Source organism: Trichoplusia ni, chromosome 1, assembly GCF_003590095.1.
Source record: "Trichoplusia ni isolate ovarian cell line Hi5 chromosome 1, tn1, whole genome shotgun sequence".
Lineage (NCBI taxonomy): Eukaryota > Metazoa > Arthropoda > Insecta > Lepidoptera > Noctuidae > Trichoplusia > Trichoplusia ni.
In genome coordinates, this window is record NC_039478.1 from 13,619,945 (window position 1) to 13,642,913 (window position 22,969).

The 22,969-nt window shown below is 35.9% G+C and overlaps 1 protein-coding gene across 1 annotated transcript in view; it reads left to right on the top strand.

The window, feature by feature from the left end:
• The window catches only part of LOC113496019 (BAI1-associated protein 3), a 58,628-nt gene that overhangs the window by 10,851 nt on the left and 24,808 nt on the right, over nucleotides 1-22,969 (top strand). Inside the window, exons 2-7 of the mRNA XM_026875076.1 lie at nucleotides 709-1,040; nucleotides 2,604-2,808; nucleotides 10,607-10,799; nucleotides 13,684-13,903; nucleotides 15,807-16,032; nucleotides 16,836-17,014. Of these exons, the coding sequence (XP_026730877.1) occupies nucleotides 884-1,040; nucleotides 2,604-2,808; nucleotides 10,607-10,799; nucleotides 13,684-13,903; nucleotides 15,807-16,032; nucleotides 16,836-17,014 (1,180 nt within the window). The 5' untranslated portion in view covers nucleotides 709-883. The remainder of the gene's footprint in view (nucleotides 1-708; nucleotides 1,041-2,603; nucleotides 2,809-10,606; nucleotides 10,800-13,683; nucleotides 13,904-15,806; nucleotides 16,033-16,835; nucleotides 17,015-22,969) is intronic.

Consider the following 22,969-nt stretch of genomic DNA (forward strand, 5'->3'; position numbering starts at 1 on the left):
GCCACTGTTTGCTTACGTGCCTAGGCACTGTGATAACACTTGCTAAAATTTGCTTCTTATGTACTGTAGAATACATTTAAATAAATTACTGTCCTTGGTAGGAGTGTGGTGCCTTACAATCTTGTGTAAACTTTTAAAAAGGATTGTCCGACCTGTTTTAGTGAACTAAAAATGAAAATGAAACCCTATAAAATGCGTCAGTATGTTAATATAGAGTCAATGTTTGTGTAAAACAGTAACTTAATTTTAGAAGGCGTTAACAGTAAATTACGATTCTATAGTAATAAATTGTCACCACGGAAAACAAAGTTTTACTTCAGCGAAGCAAGTCCTAGTTCGCGAAGGGATTTAAAATTCAAATTTGGTCTTTAACGTATTAAGATTGCTCTTCTTAGCCAAGCCTTACCGTATGACTGTTATATGACGCAACATGTTAAATCTAATTAAAATCTTTATGAATGTTGTAAGGAGCTTTTTAATTTAAACCAGAAAGTCGCATATGCTTCACTCTTCGTAACGTTATGGACTTAATGTAATAAGCACCCTTTGCTGTACCGTCCAACAGTATTTTAAGAGAAGGTTAATCCTAAAAGATCTGAACAATTAATATATTTGACATGTAGCTTTATCTGTTTTGATTCCTTTTTTCCCATAGCTAAATATTTAAATTTTGTATCAATCTGTTTCTAATAGCCTATTCTTTTTCAGGTGAGGTGCACGGAAATGACCATCTAGCGACCAGTGTTATAAAAACGAAACTTTGACGATTATGTGAACTTTTTTCGCGCTAAGTACTGAACTTTTAATGAGTGCTCATATAAACTGACTCAATAGTGTGGTGTGTCAGATGAGTGTGGTGGAATAGTGTGGTGCTGTAGTAGCCATGAGTTTCCTGACGTCGCTGGGTCAGTACGTGGCGGGCGTGGCGGACAGCGTGGCGGGGCTGGCGCTGTCGCCGCGCCGCGCGCCCCCCTCCCGCCACCGCTCCGCCGAGGAGTCGCAGGCGCACCCGCCGCCGCCATCCACCGCTACCATGAGAGGTGACCATAACCACATTATATATATTTAAATTTTGATTTAAATTTAAAAGTTAACTATCTTGTGATGATGTTGGCTGGCGCTAGGGAATACAATCTCCAGCGTGTTTATTCATCATAGTATAACGGGATTTTGTATACGTGGTTTCTGGATCCCGGACTATCATATCCAAGGATCTGATTTTATGGTAAATGCCTATATTACAAGAACTATAAGCAATTTCATCGAAAAATATTGATATCGTGCAACACAAAAACCTATTTGGTATTTCGCAAATATAGTCACAGAAATATCAGAGCATCTTGTGATTGATTTTTAATCCCGATTCGAAGTTTGAATGCTATTAAAATAATCTATTCACGGTTATTGTAAAGGCGCAACAGAAGAGACCTATTTGTGCTATCACATAAATCCCGAGATTAGCCAATTGTGCAATCTCGGAATTTTCGGTGCAAGAAAACGACCGGCATCGCAGGATCCCGAGATTTCTTCTGTTGTATCTATTTGTCTTCTGTATCTAGCGTTTCGTTGGCGGAGCGCAGACCAGCGGCAGCGCTTTTATTTAATACATTCGAAACCAGATTTTAAAATAATATAATTTTAAGTTCTTTGTGTAAAAAGAAAGTATAACCGTTATAAAATATACTACTTTAAAATTATTTCATAAGAGCACTAGTTTTTCTCCGCCTAAGCCTAAAATAACATTGATTTAATGCCCGAAATAATTATATTGTAATAACATTATAATCTAGCTATTGTCCATGAATTTAGGCCGTCTATTGTTTAACATAATAATGGATTACTTGTATAACAAGGCTCTAGCCAAAGATCCCTAAGCCGCTAGAAGTTACTTGTTTTTTGACGAACAAAAAAAATCCATGAGTAATTTTTACAGTCACTTTGAAGGTATAAGTTCAAGTCACATTGGAGCAATTTACTTATATTTTCATTAAATAAATTAAATACCTGTACATCGCAAAACGATTTCTGAATTGAACAATTTTCGAGAAATGATCTAAGATTCGCCAAGGGGGATGTCCATTTAATTAAAATCACTCAGACTTAAAGTTAACCTACTATTTGTAAGCAGTCTGTGAGAAACATTCCATTACTTCGTTACTCAGACAATAAGTAAGGTCTGGAGGCCCCGGGTCTTGGTCTATTCGTGTTTCTTTATTCAGAAATCTTTTAGTACAGACTTCAACTTAGTTGCTAACGAATTCTTAAGGACTTGAGAAGTTACTATGTGCCAGATTTAGAAGTGTGTCGGCGTAAATTTTTCCTCGAGATCTTTGAACTTTGAAGGAAAGAAACCAACTTAGTTTCGGTTAAAATAATTTATCATGGGAGTACTTTTTTATTGTGCCATGTACCTTGTAGTTAATAGGGATTATGATTTGACGGAGTAAAAAAAAAATGATACTTGGAATATGTAGGTATTCTTTCGAAAAAAAATATGTTTTGTTATATGTGTGCATATCATAATCTGTAAAATAGATTCATACATTTAAGGTTGTATTGAGAACGGCTTAAGGGCTCACTTTTTAATCGGTCATCATGTACAGGTTTCCCTCGAGTGGTGCCAACTGAAGGTGCATCAGCTCTGAGCGCCCGCCGCCGCACGCTGGACTGCCTGGCCCCCGCACCGCCCCCGCGCCGCGGCGGGTCGTTGCGCGTGCCCCGAAACCCGCCACCACCAGAGAAACCCACCATGGCGTTTTGCAAACGTCGACTGTCTTGGCCCGAAGTTGACAACTCCGTTAATTCTGGGTAAGTCGAATATTTCTAGTACCTAACTTAAAAATAGAGTTCCGGGATACTAAATGAACAAATATGTTTGTTTTCTTTATTTTCAAGTTGTTTTTCTTTATTTGTAGTTTTTGTGCCTCATTACATTTCATGGAAAGATTATACCCAACTCACAAACTTCAACTCTTTCTACTTGTACCAAACTCGAGGGTTGTATTCAAGTGTTCTTCTAAGGTTGAAGCAAATAATTACCTAATCTCGGTGAGCTTATAATGCAACTCAAGTTTTCTCGCACTAGAGCAATCTTTTAACAAAGACCATTTAGACAAATAATGATATCGAGGAAATCGCAGGCTCTCGAAGGATATTAACGTGTTTTCACTGAAAGGGGAATTGCAAATTAGCGGCAACTCCTTACGGCCCTGAGACGAAACCTGTCGCGAATAGAAATTAGTTGTCCCTAAACCAAATAAGAATGTATTTTAAGTAAACGACAGATGGCGTCTTAACTCTTCTTTATGTGACACTAAAACTATTCAAGACGTATTTATCTTCCAACAGCTTAGGGAACAGTTAAATAACTTACAACGATAACATCTGCAGGAAATTATTTTCTATTAAGTCTCAAGTCTGTAAGAAATTCAAGAGTAAAAAAGTCTCTTACATAAGATATGGACGAAATGTGTTGTCGTTAAATGAATCGATTTAACAGCGGGAGTCCATCTGTAGAATAGAAAACTTGATTAAACCAGCGGGGCTCTTATTTATGCTGCCATTCGAAATGAAACATTACATTTTTTTACCTTTTGGTAACGTGAACATCATTTTAGATGAGCGTGTACTTTATCTTTTTTATTACTTTGATAATATTAGTAATCTATACTTGTTTTATCATGTTTTTACGTGTTTTCGATTAATGAAGTTTCTTTTAAACATTTCATGTAATTATTATACATAAAATGCCAATGCGATAGTATAATTTGTCCTAGTGCGTGGCCGTACTCTCTTTCTATTGCACTTTTAAGTTACAATTTAGATTGGCAGTATCATATTAGATTATTATAGATTATTATCTTATAAGATATAGTATAATATGAAGAAGAGAATTCAATCACTCATATTTACGCAAAGAATCTTAATATAGAGAACTACGTTGACCCACGGTCAAACCAATGTCGAAGTGTTAATGCTGTTGATTATGAAACATATATTGAATAAGTCCCAACTTGTAAGTTCCAACATTGTTTTCGCCTCGTTCGTCTCGTTCCCCGCCGCCGCGCGCCGCCCGTTACCACAGCGGTATTGGAACCCGACATAAGTTGACGCGAAAGGTTTTCAATTAGATAAAAGCTGGCAACATTGGTGCGATGATTGCGAAGTAAAAGCGCGGGATGAGGGGTAATGCGTAGGTTATGGGAGGGTGGGGGCAGACGCCGGCCACGGGGGCACGTGCAAGGACGTGCAACAAGTCGCTAGGTGACCTACTTACAAACATATTACCTATATTAATAACGGCAGAGGAATATATTTATATTATAATCAGTTTTTTTAGAAACGGTTACATAATTATAACTATACATATAAATAACATCGGTCTACGCCCCAAAAGCTAAAAGCAAAAACTTCTTCACATAAGTATTCAATTGCTGGGTTAGCCATTAAAATTCAAATTCATGGACTTCCTGGTTTATCAGGAGAATCTTCTTCCCTCATCGAGTTTATTAAGTGCAGTGCAGATTATAAAACTCTTAACTGAAATGCAAACATTTAATATATACATAGTTATATTTACATTTTCACCTCCAAGCTAGGTTAGGAATAAAACCTGTGAATTTAAGCTTGGCAACAAGCACACAATTGATAATTGAGCCTTCATTGATGGCAGCCGTAGGATATACTTATAGCTATTGAAGAGTCACATTATCCAAGACAGTTTCATACTGAGTTAATAGGGTGCGTTGTTCGATCAATTGAATAGAGCTTCTCGAAGCTTTTTGAATGCATCTCAGATATATTTTATGAATAGAAACTTATTATCTCCATCATATCAAATTTTCTGAACTTTTATTACAGTAACGAAGACGAAAAAGCTTTTTACAAAAACCTGTATTTAAAGGTACCTAATAGTTGCATGAAACCAAACCGGTTAAAGATTACTTATAGTAGTGAAAATGGTTATGTTTAAAACAGGGGCTAGAAAGCTCCTAAACAATGTATTCAATATAAAACATTTTAACTCATATTAGTTAGATATCTATTATGACATCAAAGTGTCAAAATGTAGTCTTTTTATTTATGCAACTAGCTTCATAATTCCTAATGAGTTAAATACTTAATTGTTCAACAGGAATGGAGTGTTTAAAACACGAAACACATATCATTAGCACGTAAGTCTGAAGTCAAATACTAATTTAATTAGCACATAAAACCTGAAGTATTTGTTCTGTAAAATCCGTCGGAAACACAAACACATCCCCACATACACGAGGCGCGGACCTCAACATACCGCGCGTAGTTTACACTTCACTAATAATGGCTTCACAATGAACTTCACATGAAATAAATAAAAAGGGAGCGATGAAACGTACCTACTGATATGCGTACAAAGGTTTTCGGTGAGGTATTGCTATATTTTATACGGGATATTTACACGGCCTTAAGGTCTTCCACAACGTCTTAAAGTAGTATGATGATAAGGGCATCTTTGTACATGAGAATGGTATGATTGTAAAACTCTATACACATCGTAGAGCAGCATTTCTCTTCCGTAATATATGTTCACACTAATATTATAAATGCGAAAGGATACCTCTTCATGCTAAAACGGCTGCATCGAAAGCTCGATGATATTTGGTGGTAGCTGACTTCTTGGCTAAACACTTAAAGGAAACTTGTTCAGTTTCATTATTTTATCTTTACTGTAACTGTGTCTGATCAATCACAAGGAGACAAAACTATACTTACTCACAGTAATTAAACAGACGATGTTTGGAGTAACAGACTTACAGAGGCATGTAAACACAATGTCCGAGTAACAGGCGATAACGAAGGTCTTACGGGTGACCGGAACTCAGTCGAATTGGCAAACGTTCGTCATGGAGGTTGCGCCCCACACACTCGCAGATACTCACATCTCCGTGTTTAAACGTCACGCAGATTAAATACGTGCCTGTTAGAACGTTCACAATGCAAGGGTTGACGGCCCGTTGACGGTTTGGTGACGGTTCGGTGACGAGTCAATGGACACCAAACCTTTGTCAAAGTCACATAGTTCAGGCACTTCTAAAGAAATAATAATGTAACTCGCATAATGATTTTTCAGATAAACTTTTTAAAGGTTATTTCGGCTAGACTATTATGTAATAGAATTAGGGCCATTCGATTTTGGGTTTGCAAGATATAATTTCATATGACATAATTTTATTTCAATTTGTTAATTTTGGAACACAAATAAAACTCGCTTAACGTTTGAGGTTACCGCTGGCCTTTTGTTTTTATATAAATATTTGTTTGACAAGCTGCTACAAAACATTTTCATCTGAATATGCATGTGAAAATTATGTCGACGAAATCAATAAAGCCCGGTTCCCTCTGAAAACGGTTCGTAATGAAATTTCACGTATTCATTTGGTAGATTCTTCGAATTGTGTATTATGTACATTATGTAGGTTATTTACCTATAGGACTGACCGGACCGAGTTCTGACGCAGTACATTTCCCAGGAGAATTGATGGATCGCTGAAAGCATTTCGTGATAGTTTTATTTTTAAAATAATATCCAATGCTTTTCTTTAACCAAACTCAGCATTGTACTTTATCCATTACTTATTGATCCTGTTTTTAAATAGTATACTAGGAGTCTTCAGTTTTCTTTGATAGCAGAACGTTATATTATTATATTCATTTAATCGTAGGTACGCATCTATCGGCAGATTCTCGGATAACATATTATTATACAATATCTATATAATATTTAAGAGATTTTTGTGACACATAAGTGTCTTTATTTTCACATAAGTGTATAAGATAATACACTAAACTTATTTTGCCTAAAGCTTGGCAAAAAGCTACTTTGCCTACGGCCTTTGTCATATTTTTTGCTGTATAAGATCTTTTTATAATAATTTTGATGTTATTTTTACATCAATAGTAGTATTCCTAGAATCTGTATGAGAATCCGTAGTTCCATAATCCTTATTTCCGATAAGCTTCAGTGTATAATATATGTTGTGAGCATACGAGCTTAATAAATCAATATATAGTCACAAAAGGGTTTGCAGAAGCTTAAGAATTCAAACCTTTGTTCAGACTTCGCAGAACACGTTTCTCTAGAATGTAATGTGGATAACATGTGGGTCCGGGGCAAACTGACCGACACGCACATGTCACGCACTTCCGAAACGATGGGGACAGGCGTAAAGCACAGGTCACACAGCTAGCTAAGCGCGGCGACAAAACACCGCTAAGTTAGTAGAGCACACTAAACTAACTAACGAAACACTTCTTGGAAGTCTTGTTCACAAATATAAAAGGAGTTCGATAAACTCGCTGTGTGACCTACGCTTTAAAATGTCGTCCCTGAATCTCCATAGCACACCTTTAACAATCACATAAAAACTCCTCGGTTACGAGTCTGCTATCATGCCATAAAAAGGATTCCTTATTCAAGTTCGATTTTGATCGGCATTTATTTATAGCTTTATAATAAGATTACAAGTAGACGACGTTGAGTAAGTATATGTAAAATCGATATGAAATAGGTTTTATTACTTTATTATCACTTTTTTATTACTTACAAATTCAATTTTGGAGTTTCTATTCAATTTGACCTACGGTTTGACCTCTTTTTTAATTTTTTATCAGTATTTGTAGGGTTGTGCAAAATATTATTCAGGAGCACCTTTTTAAATGCTAAGCACATTGTATTGACGTGATTTCGACGGAATGGTAGAAGTGAGGTGGAAGCGAACGCCAACCACAGCACGCAACCTGTGAGCGGGGCGAGCATGCTGCGGTCAGATTTTGTGAGAATTTCTATCTATTGGAGCTCGTTCCTCGTTAAATGGATTTTCGACGGCGTATATTAAAATTGTATATTATCACTGGATTTTTCTAATATCTACTAATACTTCCCACTTCTGGGCACAGGCATATTCCCATATGGGTAAGGTTTGAGCATTGATCACCAAGCTAGTTCACTGCGGGCTGGTGATTTCAGATTCCAATATTTGGAATCTAGGTTTATTCACCGTAAGCCAGTGGTGTCTAAAATAATTAAGGAAGTACACAAGTCACATCAGTACTTTGCGTTCGGATCAAACCTGCTTCTTGTACATACAAGTCCATGCATAAAACTGCCTTGCAATTACGTAATAATTCTCCTGTTTAATTCTTGCCAAGATTGAAATTAATTTTGTAATAGATAATAGGTACATGTATGCTCCTAACAAGAGAGCAGGCTTTGATTGTTTCATCGATTTTTTTATTGATTTACTTACAATATTGTTGAGCAATTGCGCAGAAAATTAGATTTACCAAGTCCAAAAATTTACTCTTCCAAAACAGTAGTTTCGTGAGATATCGGCACTGCTCTAAAAATAGCTTCTCGTTTGGGGTTTTCAATGTTACAGTACATGGCTAATAGGGTTCAGTGAATGTGTCTACGATAGTCGTGCGTTTCGTATTGATTACCGACATCAATCAGGAACAACTTGTTATTTTCGCGTTTGACCGTAATTCACACACCTTCAGAGGAAAGGGTCACTGTTACATAAAACCTTCTTTATACGCAATTTATTACTTTCGTACGTTTTATATACCTGTGAGTTTAAGTACACCTTCGTTTGATCGTCCTTCACGTCGATCCGGGTGTGGAAGGTCTCAAAACCGTTCGTACAAAATTACAATTTCAATAAACCGAAAATGTAAAACAACACAAAATAATTTAATTGAAATATAAGCGAGATATACCTCGGTATCGACGTACCTAATTTGTATAGCACCGTTACCCTCGGTTCATGCCCGTCCTTACGTTTTCGGTATTAGGTTTATTTGTCAAGTTCTCATCTCCAATCGGAGCTTGTTGTACAAATATTTAATCAACTGGGTATCAATAATATTATTCCCGCCTGATATATTTACATCATAACAACGTGGCCCGACATTTATTACAGTGAACAGATAAATATCGAAGTATTAAGATGTATAAGAAACGGTTTATGGTACAAATGAATTTACGCCCAGTTAGCAACTGTACTTATAAGGATAACGAGACATTACGTACATTCCGGGAAATTCTAATGCCTATTATGTCTACTTATAGAACTTATTTGCCTTGTTGGGATACCCTTCGTATTTATGATACTAGGTATGTATGATACGTGATATTTATGTACTAGGTAGATACTTGTGTATTGTGTAGGTATTTCTGAAAATTTTCGAAGAGTGTAATATAATTTTAGGTCAAATAACAGTTTTACTTGAAAATTCGTGTTGGGAAAATACACAAACTTTATACAAACGAATCTAGACTTTACACAAACTAGTTCCCTTGCGTTATAATAATATTCTTTGTGTAATGAGGAGAAAGCTTAGTTGTAGTTGATTACAGCGGCTCGTTTATGACTGGCCACAATTAGAGACCGCTCTTACAGAATATTGGTGCTACAAACTCAGGAAAAATGAGTGGAAACAGACGTTGCGGTATCGTTTTTAGTGGCAATGACGTTGCGGTATTATGATGAGCGCTGAAAATTGCTAGCTACCTTACTTTTTCTTTCTTTTGTTAAATTGAAATTAAAAACCTTATTGTACATATGTAGGTACATTCTTAAGCTCTGTGTAAGCTCCTAGTGAACTTGGCTGTGAAATTATACTTAAGGTACCTATATTAGTAACCAGGCTGAAACTTGAACCCTCGAACCAATGTTTATTTTGTACAACAATTTTAGATACGGAAGAATTTTATAAAAAATATTTTTCAAACAAAAAACTATCATTGTCCTGCGTTTGACGTAGAGAAAAAAGCATTAAAACCTTACCACAGGGTGACACAGAGGAAAAAACCCGGTGAGGTATTGCGAAAAAGTCACGGTCCAACAAATACGGCTAGAGCTGGTCCGGATTATGCATAACTATTATTTAAACACGCTTTTATTCAGATTTGACCTTGACCTAATGATAAGAGAACTTCAAAAGAGATAGTATATGGTCGTTTCCTAATTACTTAAATCCTACTTATATTATAAAAGCGGAAAACAAAATGGATGTTCCTTCTTCTTTCGCTCAAAATACACTGCACGGGTTTAGACGAAACATGGTACACAGACAGTTTATTACCAATATTAAAAAACAGGATAGTTTTTATCATTTTCGATTATAATACGAAATTTTCTTAGATAGTCAATTCTCAGTTCAGTCAAACCGTTTTAATCTGTAATCTTTGTGAAGTGGCTACTCCTAGGCTTTATTCGGCCATTAAGTTTTATTAAGAAGTCTATAAAGTTTTTAGACAATGGTAAGTTAGTCTCTAAACTAGAACTATATAATCTTTTACTTTACACTTAAATATTATGACTTCAATCCGTTATAAGTACTGAAAGTTCGATTACTTTTCTCGCGGGCAATTTCGCTAACTTTACATATATTTTTATGTCTGTCGGTTCCGACAAAAAACATTTTTATTGGTGATTGGCTGATCGGTTGGTAGGTCGGCTGGTGGCTTCAGGCTTGGCTGGAAAAGCCAAATAAAACTCGATATTACGATTTCCATATCCAATTTGACTCTGCTAGATTAACAACCAATTTCTTTTTTTCTTAGGGTGCAAGAGACCGACGGATCATACTTCGAGAACTTCACGGCTCTCTCTTGGCGTCATGAGAACCGTCGTCTTGCGGCGCTGCGCCTCGTCGAGGCCCGCTCGGAGCGCGCGCCGCCCGCGCCGCACGACCTCGGCCTGCCCAGCGTGTCTGCCCAGCTGTCACACAAGGAACACGAACATTTGTACACAGAGGTTCGTACCCATTTATATTTAACCAGTCTTTCCTACAAACATTACCGAATCAATACTGCTGCACGTTAGGTTTAGTCAGGTCATGCAAGTTGTGGGAATGTCGGTTTTCATTTAATTACGTTTTTTCCTGTACAGTACTTAGCGATTCTTACCGGATACCCATTAGTATTAGATAATTTTCTTTTGTACAGGGCTTTTACCGTATATAACGGCTTAAAGACATTAAGAAATGTGTTAATGCAGTTTGTTCAACTAGAATTAAGACTATCAATACTGTTCATTATTATAATTAATAGGAGATTGAATCCAAGGTACACCGTACATATGTTTATGTCTATAACGTAAGCACGCTGAAATACGAGTCCAAACCGAGTTGATAATCTCGTTTGTCATTGACAATTATGTGCGTGTCTATTCCAATCAACAAGTATTAATTAATAGTCATCTACGTCAAAGTCACTATGACACTTCCAAATCCAATTTTAAACCAATTTATAATAGTACTAACTAAAACCTTTGTGGAATATTAAAATACGAATAGATTGAGGTAGAGGTGACCCAAGAAGGTGCCAAAGCTGAGGTGGGTATCGTCTACTGTCTAAATATGCGGTAAATTGAGACCGAATAGATAGTAAGGTCAGAAGCATCTATTTAAATAATATGTATATAAACCTATTTAATACATTTCAATAGCAAAGAGAGGATACCAAATGATGACAAGAAATCATCTTATTGTGACGTAATAACAATCAGCTTGTTTTGAAAAGATTGAAAATGAAAAGCAATTCAGACCGGTCATGAAAACTCTATTTATAAATACGTAATGATGTTTATCAATAAATTAAACGTAAAAATAATTTCATTATTTACCGAGCGTTCGAAAATACATCGTCGTTACGTTCGAATAAAATAAATTTAAGTATTTTTTTATCGTGAGTATTAAGTTATGAATGTTTCAATTAATTGAATAAACGTATGTCTGTATTCACTTTGTCATAGTTGCGCATGAATGGGATAATTGGCGCATTACTGTGGCATTTGCATATCCCCGCATGAGATCGCTAATTGAAATGTATTTGATCGGATAGGTGTTGAAATAAGTGTTCGTCGATGGTGTAATCAGCTTTTAAGCTGAAATACAAAATTAAATTAATAAGTAACTTCAGGTAACTTCAATCTAAAATAGCTAATAAGATAGATAGAGTTTGATCCAACTCCCAGTTTAAAAGATTGAACGTGCAAACAATGTCTTCACCTTTATTATATTAGTAAGTGCTCAACTTGAGAGTTTGTGAGATTTTTTCCTTGAATCGGTACATAGGACCCTTTTATACGAAATTCGTTAAATAAATTATCTTGATTGTGAGAAATCATAGGATGCGGGTATTAGTGTACCGGCTGATAAATGTCGACGACGCCACTAAAACCTTCCATGAATCTTCAGTGCCTGTGTACCATGAGCTCGCAACATAAAACTGTTACCGTTGTATAAGCGAGATGGCGATACATTTTGTATAGCAGCATCTCTCTTTCACACCAACGGACCTGCATTAAGAGTTTCATAGTACAGGTACAGACCCTTTTTCCGAGAACTCCTAATATGGGAACGCAGCAATCCAGCATTAAATTACCAATTAATTAATAGGGAATTCTAATTGCTACGAATTACCAGAAGCATATTTAACCGGTAACATGATATTGTAATTGTTTAACGTAGCAAGTCTTACTGTGAACGTTAGCGAAATTGTTTACCTACCTGTGAAATGATCAACCAGTGCCAAACAATACCTATTTGAAGAGATATGTAATATTTACTTGAATTACACGGTTCTAATACGGATTTCTCATTCTGAATTGATCATTTTACTAATATGTAATTTGGTATGACTTTTATTAGCGTTGCGACTTAATTGAAGTTTAAGCATTCGCTGTGTGTTTATTTTGTGAAAAAGTTACATTCACTGGAAGTTTGAGTAGCACCGTGTTTTGTATGGACTGAAAAACAGACTATTTTCACAAATGCACGTTAAGTTTCCATGAAACCTTAATTACTGAAATTCAGTGATTTTTTGTTCTAATGAATTAAATCATAAATTAATTATTATAGTTGAATGAATTAATATAGTTATGTTAATTTTTTAATATATATGTATTGCGGAATTTTAATGTGTGATCCTTGAATTAATTTACATTGAAAGCCAAGCTCTTGTCATAATGAAAATAATATTTCAGTAAGCGTTAAGCTTTCATGAAATTCAATGGATTTTTTTTTTGAAAGTATAATGTATAATTTAGGTATGCTTAACTTTTATTTAAAGATAGTGGCATACAACTATAATGTAGATATGCAATGTAAGCTGACAGTGCAGTCATGTACGAGTAAGGTAGGAACGCAAGGAGGGTGAATATCTACCGTAATTGAATACTTCGTCTCTTGCGTAACTATCTTGGAACATGCAAAGTCGTCTTTCCACGGAACAGACATTCCGTCACGTCAGCTTTTTCGTAACGGACTCCATCTGAAAAGGAGACTTACTTTAGTATGTTGTAGGTCGCACGTGAACACGTTTCGTCCGTATATCTTTCACCTCGAATATTTCACCTAATACGTGTCAGAATCATATCAACGGTCTGTAAGTGTGATCGTGAGTGATAAATAAATAGGACGTGGTATAATGCGTATTCATCTTATATCAACACTTGAGTATTGTCTGACGTTTATTCACATTATTTGGTCATTTTACTATATCGGTATACTACTGCAGTAAAGTTCAACGGTACTTGAAATGAGACCTTTATGAACGACAATTTTACTTACAGAGCAACAGTTGGGTACCGCACATATTCAAGCCATTATGTCTGAGCCATTTACCTCTATTGTCAGGTGCTGTACTGCATCGAGAACGCGGTGGGCGCGCCAGCCCCGGACGGCCAATTTGCCGCTTACAAGGAGGAGGTAATAGAGCATGCTCGTCGCGCGTTCAGGGTGTCTTCGGAGGTCCATGCGCGTGCTCTGCGCTCCGCCGGCAGTGAGCGGCCGCCCACCGTCGTACTCGGCTGCACCGTCCTCGAGGCTGATGGACTTGAGGCCAAAGATGCCAATGGTAAGCATTCTATAAACATTAAAGCTAACTATAAGCCAAGTATTGAGGACTTGTTATATCATGTTTAATTGTCCGGTTTTTGAAAGAAAGCAAATGTAAGTTTGGAGAATCGAAAAGAAAGAAAATGCTGAAGTATAGGTAGAATTAAGAATAGGAAAACATACTGCTGATGCTATATTAGTTCTACTAAATAAATATATATCGATAAATCGTGATAAACAGTGTTATCAATACAAAATTACACGACACAACCCAACCATAGGTCCAATTGAAACACTCTTGTCGATGAACATTTATCAAACACGATATGAAAGATATTTCCATAACAATATAGCTACGTAACCACGTGTACACACGAGAGACATGTTGACACATACCGATAGATGATCGTTATTCCGAAAAGTTTTCTATCGTGATAATATTTCGTGTGGCAACGAAAGTAAATCTAGCTTAATATAACTCCCTTATTGCTCACACGTCCTTCTTTATGCGCCCTTAAATCAAATTCATAAATGATGAGTGTCGCCTCGAATAAATTTCTCGACTTACCTTCGGTTCACTTACCTGAGCTGACATTTCGAACATTTATACTAATAAAACATATGTAATGTATCATGATATTGTTCTCTCTTCACCTGACATTTCTGTGACACCATACATTATGTCAAATTGACTCATACATCAAACGCTCAGTGCTCATTTAAATTTGGAAAAGACAAAGCTTTCACATATTTTCTTTAGTAAAATTCCTATCATAATCTTTAAATGAGTTGTAACATTATTCAATAACCAGTATCCCTTCAGTCGGGCAAATGAAATAATGATAATATATATATAGTTCGTACGGATGTTTGCCCCTACTAGAACATTATCATGTTGTACTTACAAGATCCAAGGAAATGAGGAAATGGCTAAAAATGTTTTCGTCGACGTCGGGAAAATAAAAATTAAATTGTGCTACAAATAATGTAGTGGGGATGGCGTGCTGACAGCTACGCTTGTTATATTGAATTACGCGAACGCGATGGGCGGGTGCCGCGCGCCGACGGCGAGATACCGCGCGGTCGTCTAGCTACCCGAACACATCTTACAACAACACCAAATGACGTCAGATTATACATGAAACGCCTCTCAAAAACCAAAGATTTTAGAATTCCAAGAATATTTACGAAAAAACAACCACATCTCCTCTAGAATAAATGCTGCAAACGAAAGTTAAAATCAAATTTCTATTCAAGCAAAACTTTGTTTCGACAGCTTTGCAAACGGCTAGTAAAGTTGAAAGGTATTCAATTACGTTTCTCCGAGTTTCGCAAAACCGTGTACATATCGAATGTTGCGGTAGAAACCTTGTTATGCTAAAAGGATATTTTAATTTCTGGAAGGTATGAAATGCAAAAGTAAATAAGCGAAAATGTCGAGTTCTGTAACGAATATGTAGCAAATCAATACATTTCCTTTTACACGTTTTGTGTTTTTGTAATGTAGTCAATTTATCTGGTCAAAAAAAACGTTTTTTTTCATATTACCACTAAATATTTATTGAAAGATATAAAAATCGATTAACTACCCCAATGTGCCTTTTCTGAGATAGTGAGTAATTTCAACAAGGGTTTTCCTCATACAAACAAGCAGCATTTTCTGAAAATTTCGTAATAAATTTACTTCATGCTAGAGAACCCAGATAAAAAACCTTGACATTTTAAAATCTCATATACATGAAAGAGGATTTCCTTTATCTAGAAAACCACGCTCATCGAGAAGCTACACAACTCGGTCAAGGCGATATTACCTACAAGTTACAAACAACACTGGATGTGTTTCGCAAGTTTTATGCTGTTGAGTTAAATAAACCTCTATTTAGCAGCCTGTACCTATTACAAATGGTCTTGTGTTTCGATAGGGTTCAGTGACCCGTATTGCATGCTGGGCATCCAGCCGGCGTCGCTGCCCGCGTCGCCGCGCGCCTCTGAGGACGAAGGTCGTAAGCACGGGTTCAGGCTGAGCTTCAAGCGGCGCGACGGGCGTCAGCAGCGCGACAGCCTGGGCCGCCTGCCCGCACGCTACATCAGAGCCACCAGCGTCAGGCCACACACCCTCTCACCCAAATGGAACGAGACGTTCAAATTGTAAGTTTATGAATATCGTGATAAGTTTTCGTAAACTTGATATAACTCAAGATTACTCAAAGCTCTTTGTTGCCGTCGAGGAATGAATATGATGCTCCATACTGAACAGTTTCGTTTTACACTCACAACAACCCTGTTTTGAGAATTATAGAGACTGTAAAATGTTCCGTGTAGAAAAACAAAATGTTTAAGCCTGAAGATAAACATTCTGTGGAATCTCTTTAAATTATAATACTGTTTATTTTAGGTACTATGAATACCTAATGTTACAAATTCCTGGAAATTATTCAGATTCTAACATTTTATATACAGTGGAATGTTTGAACAATGTTATTAGGTTTGACCTGCCGTAAGTTGTTTAGTAGACCACTAAAATATTGACTTTGGTGTGTTATGAATAATTTCTGTTGACGTGCAACTTGTTGAACTAATTAGTGATCGTAGTTATTGTGTATGCGTCACTGGATGATTGCGAACGTTGTTAGTTCTCTGAAAATTATAGACTTCGTGACTGTTAGCTAAATTTTGAACTATTATAATGAATTTTATGGTCCGTCAAATGTCAGGAAGGCTGTGAAGTCGGGCCCAAATCTAATTATCGGAAAAACGTGCCTAATTTTTGGACTTTTTCCTCAAATTATGATAGTTTTTTGTTGTGGAGGCAAGACGCCGCTCTACGCCATGTAGTACCTTCCCTTTTTTACAATTGCTGCATTCTTACTCTAAGCGGTAGCTGTCGGCTCCCGGATCGGATAAATAAAAAACAAAATTGACTCTAGGTAATTAAGTATTCTTTTCTGTAGTGACATCGATGATATTTCATCGGATGTACTGCACCTGGACATTTGGGACCATGACGACGAGAGCTCGGTGCTGGACGCGGTGTCACGTCTTAACGAAGTACGCGGCGTGCGCGGGCTGGGACGCTTCTTCAAGCAAGTCTGCCAGAGCGCTCGGCAGGGCAGCCAGGATGATTTCCTAGGTAAGTTTCTACTTATTCTTCTTCGATGGCAACAGCATTTTGTCAACGTGTATGAGATATGAGAAAAAAATTGCTATGTATGAAATTGTATTTAATATTCATGAGTTTAAATAAATATGAGTTCATCCTGCGTACAGGTGTAACTTAGTACTTTTTTTATTAATTTTGAAAAGGTTCTTTTAAAAGGATTACATACCTAAAATATGAATCATTCTAAAATAAATGTAATTTAACAAAAAATCAGTAACGAATCGAATCTAACACCCACACCTAAAATCAACATTCTTTACTTAAATACCAACTCCACCTACTTTTTATGTTATTAATTGAAAAGCTAAACCTATGTTAAATTATGTATTATCCTACGAAAATAAGAAAGTAATAAGGTTAGATGGAAATTTTACGTAAGCCATTTTAAGTTAATAGAAGTTTAAATGTTGAGCAAATAAAGTGTGTTTTCATAAAATTTCAACCACGTTTATAAATATCTAAAAAAATACTTGGAGTATAATAATACTAGGGTACTCCTGCTTGGCATTGCTATATTCATACTTTAGATATCACTGAATCAGACGTGTCTCACGTAACAAATGTCAATCTCTTCGTATTGGCAACAATGGCAACATTCGATCCGATAAATGAAAAAAAGGTGTTACACTTTTTTGCAATTTTTAAAATTTAAATTAATCATCATTTCACAATTGATATAGGGATAGATAATTAAATAATAAATGACTGTGCAATTGATACACGATTAATAAATAAAGCTCTTCATTTACTCTCTTTTTTACGCACAATACTAACCTATGAAAAATACACATTTAAAATTAGAGGTAAATTGCACTATTCGTAAAGTATCTCAGTAACAAAATGATAATTCAAAAACCAAACCAAACTGATCTTTTTGTGACGACTCTACATTTATTAACTGAAAACAAAACCGGTCTTTAGATGTCATTGAATGTTTAACGCAGTTTCCGATCCAAAGGCATATTGGTAGGTACTGTGTGAGGTAAACCGCAGAGGAACCACATATGTTGATAACTGACGCTTGAACACTGAATAAGGAACACTAAGCCGTACTTAGGTACTAGATACCTCGCTATACCGAATGTTATAGGGAAATTAGAATATTAAATACATTAACTAGTATTAGAACGGCTATTCTCATACTCGATTAGTTTTGAATCTCACAAAGACGATAGTACTTTTATCGCCTAATATAAACTATAAATGTACAATTGATTTTCATTCAATAAACGTGAGCTTTATAGTCTTTTAAAAACCAGGGCGTAAATTATTTGTAAATAAGTGGAATTGGTTTACTTTTTGTAAGACTGACTTTGTAGTAATTGCTATTAATATTTCCAATGGAAATACTGAATATTATAATGCCACCGCAAAACTATGTAAATACATACAGATGATGATGACAGATGTGGGTTAGGTACACACCGAGCTGAGCAATTAATTGCATAAATATTGTACGCAGACATATTGCCAAATATTTGTATATACATAGAGAATAGGTAAGCACTTAACAACAATAACTTTTAAATTATATTATAATATTTCGTACATATATTTCTCTATAACTTAAATATAAACTAAAACTACTCCTATTTATACGACAAATTATTAGACTTCAAAGGTTTTCTTTCTCTCCTTTAGGAGTCTTCTATAATTTTATAATACCTTAGGTCAAGTAAGGTCGGGCCTCGCTTAATAACAAGCGTTAATGTTCTGTACTGAAACACTTTGGTACTGAAACTTATGAAGAAAACTAGTAAACACCTAACTTGCTTTAATTGCTAAAAAGATTTAATTAAAGAAATGTTTTTAGGACTCTGAATAAATACATTAAAGAAAATGTTTATGTAAAATATTTTAATTGTGTCTAAATTGTAAGAGCTATTTTTGCCTGCATATATATACTAATATATAAAGCTGAAGAGTTTGTTTGTTTGAACGCGCTAATCTCAGGAACTACTGGTCCAAATTGAAATTCTTTTTGTATTGAATAGACCATTCATCGAGGAAGGCTTTAGGCTATAAACCATCACGCTGCGACTAATAGGAGCGAAGATAGGTACAATGGAAAATGTGAAAAAACAGAGCAGGTATAAATCATAACATATATCTTCTACCCACGGGAACGAAGTCGCGGGCAACAGCTAGTTATTTTTATAAAGGTACATTTTTATATTGATCATAGCGTGATGTTATTTAGATACCCTTGTACGAAAAATTTTGATATACAACCTAAACACAAATGATATTAAAACCTTATCATAAAGTGGAAGAGTTTGTTTACAATTAGATCGAATTGTTTGATTTTTTGTCGTTTTGGATAGTCCTCTTGTCGATGAAGACTTGAATACCACAAAGTAGTCCCAATACGAAAAACGCGTCTTAACTGTATTATAGCTACACAGACTTTGATCACTTCTAATTTCAGTAGAAGATTATTTTTGTTGGGAACGTAGTTATACTGTAAAAAAATCATTGCATAATGTATTAATTGAATGCGAACTGAATGATAAAATGGCTTGGTCGATACTAGATTAAAAATGCATAGTAACTAACTACAAACGATAGCCTAGTTGTTACGACCCCTTCGGCCATTAGGACAAAGGTAATAGTGCCCCATTATAAAATGCACTGTTAAATCCATTAATGGTTTCTATTGTTTTATAACATATTATTTTACATTGACACAAAGTACTGCTAATATCTACGAAATTATTTACCAACTATTTTCTTTAGAACGACTCCCGCGGAAAGGAATTTTATCCTTGTATCGCGGGCTGTTTCTCAAACAGAACAAGCATCCATGTATCACACTTGTCCTAAGCGGAGATCGTACCCGCGACACGACGCTCACAGTGGGTTTGGCGCGGTGACCTCAACAACTCGGCTATCCGTGCAGTCAATTTGAAGCAGTCTAAGTTGCTATTACACAAAACTTAATAGCGTAGCAATGCGTAGTACGTAAAGCAAGCATCAAATATACAAATAATAATAAATACATTAGTAGCTACGATCACAACAACCAATAAATGATAACAGCAAACCAAACAAGGAGTTTATTTGTTTTGCTGACAAGAACGACTTGCAAAGTATTCCCGAAGGCAACGGGGCTCGTGACACGCGATCTGAACTCAACGCACATCTCACTCTACTAAGCACTGAGTACCTGAGGCACTTGTACAACCATGTAAATTGACTTAAAGAAAGATTTTTGCCAGTGTGGAAGCGAGACGCACTTAAATGCTGTGACGAGCGCCATCTCGCTCACTCGATGGTCATTCAGACGACAGTCTTACTTTACAACAGTGTAAGGGGGTTGGTAGGACTCCCGAAGCCACGCACGGCGCACGTATTTATTTTTAAGATAGCTGCGGGTGGGAAGCACATACACGATTGCTCTAAGCAAGTAAAGAACTCAACACTTACGTTAAGCTCGTAAGACGCAGCTAGTACGTGTGTCGACCTTAAAGGATTTAAGTAGGTAATACTTTTAAGTGTCTACGCTTAAATGCTATTACTTTTCTTTGTGTCACAGAATTGAACAACCAGTCACCGTCCAAATGAAATGACGAATTATATTGCTACCTTGAATTAGGCAGCATTGAATAAATTGGAATGAGAAGGACTTTCTCTTTACTGCCTATTACGATTCTATTACCACACAGATTAATGAATACGGCGTTCAATTTGAGACGAATACAATTTGAGGTATAATCAGAAAATAAGATTTAGTATTCCTTATTTATTTTAGGCTCGCGTCAAATTCAACCAAAACAGTTGTACGCTTCAAAGAGATCAAAAAAGTGATCGTTGTTCTGAAAAATAGCAAATTACTTACTATAAATTTCGGCTAATTATTAGAACAAAGCTATATAACAAAAAAAAAAACAATAAAAGGCGATGAAATTCACAATGTACATATTCAAATGAGAGGTGCAAAGCGCTTGCATACAGGGCGGTAGGAGGCCGAATCGAACGGGCCGGTGCCGGTGGGGTGGGTGCATGGAACCTCGTTTTACGTCCACCGCCATACGTCACTGTTTGAACAACGTAATACCCGCTCACGCACTCATTTCACATAAATCTGTTTATGGTAGTGTGAGGATATTCCGATATCGTACCGCTGCTCTGCGAATACACTTTGACGTCAAGTGTTTATCGTGGGTTGATTAGAATCGATACCAAGCAATACCTATCCACCTATCTACATATACACACACTAAGATGTCGGCTTAACCTACACATGTTAACTGTAGTTAGATGGAAGCTAATGGGAAACTGGATACTCGTTGCTACCTCCAGTATAACATTACACTTCCTCAAAACACAGTTATTTTTGCGATTTGTTTAGCAGATTTCTTGAAAAGAAAACACAAAAATACGTTAATATCCGTTGTCTTTTGACCAGTTCCCTATATTTATTGGCCATAGTTATGCAATTCAGGCATGAATTTCGGCATACGAATACGACAATGCAATATCGCAATGATAGACGGGACTACGTGAATGACAGACAGAATAAAGGCAGTTCCAATTCATTTCAGAGTTCGGCAATCCTGTTTTACTTCGCTGACATTTTCAAATCTCTTTTTGGTAGCGGGATGAAATGTGAATCCATCGAAAAATTGGATATGACCAATTTTGATGGACGAGTGGGAGCGTACCTGTGTTCTGTATTGTAATTTCATTTATTAACGCAGCGCACTGAATTCGGGGAATAAATATTAAAAGAACTTTTTGACTGCTATTTTTCGGCAGGCATGTGAACACAAAGATGTATTGTGACGGAAGAATCACGTCCTTTACTTTAACTTGGGCGTCCACTGATAAAGTGAATATCTTGGTTGTTAAAAACATGTTCTTTATAAGTTACTCTCGCTAAAAAAGCAGCCTATAGAAATCTCTTCGCCTCAGGCGGCTATCTACCAAATGTAATTTCCAGTTTACCGAATGATGAATAAAAATACTATTTTATACACGAAAAACTAAAACTATTACGTATCAACATGATCAAAGTGACATGAATGAAAAATTGTTCAATTAATATTCTGAAAATCTGTTTGTTTAAAACGTTACTGAATATGATTGATGTTGATAGACCTAATGAGGTATTACAAATATACCAAAATGTTATTCGACCGAATTAAGCCATAATTTCAATGTGAATAAACTGTTAGCTTTGACATCGCTCCACTCACATAATCATAATATGTTTGTGTCGGGACACGGCATCATAAAATTAATGCATCAATTTAATTTCCATTTGTTTTATGAACGTAATCCGCTTATGGAGGCGCTTTGGCGCAGCAGAAATCTGTTGATTTTCACAACAAACATAAAACTGGCCATATCGCTACCGACTGCCGAGTACCGAGTACAAATAAAAACAAATATTGTAACGAAAATGTCTGAAATTCTCAACTTTGAAATGGAAACATAACTTCGTTAACTTTGCAAACAAGTAAGATTTAAAAATAAATCATGTTTGATGCTTTTATATTTGATATTTTGCTAACACAATTTGAGTTTTAGATTACTTAAACGTAGATACAAATGAAATGTATACCTCGACTGATGGATGGATGTTGCTGACTTTAATTGATATTAATGATTTAAAATCCTAATACACAACGCAAACCTCACAATATACCTTCTAAAGCAATATAAAAATGAATGCTTTACAATTGAAAATACAGCGTCCCAATTGGAGCCTTTCATAAATTGTTACGTCAAACAATGAAACTCAAATATTTTCAAGCAGAACAAATTTAATTCGCAAAACAAAAGAAATCGCTAAAGTAGAAACAAGGGCTGTCAAGAAAAACAAAATAGCTAAATAAAGCAATTTAAAAAACAAAATCCCACTGTATTTCACGGATTCAAGGAATCGGAGTATTGTAACTTTAGTTAAATATAATTAAGGCT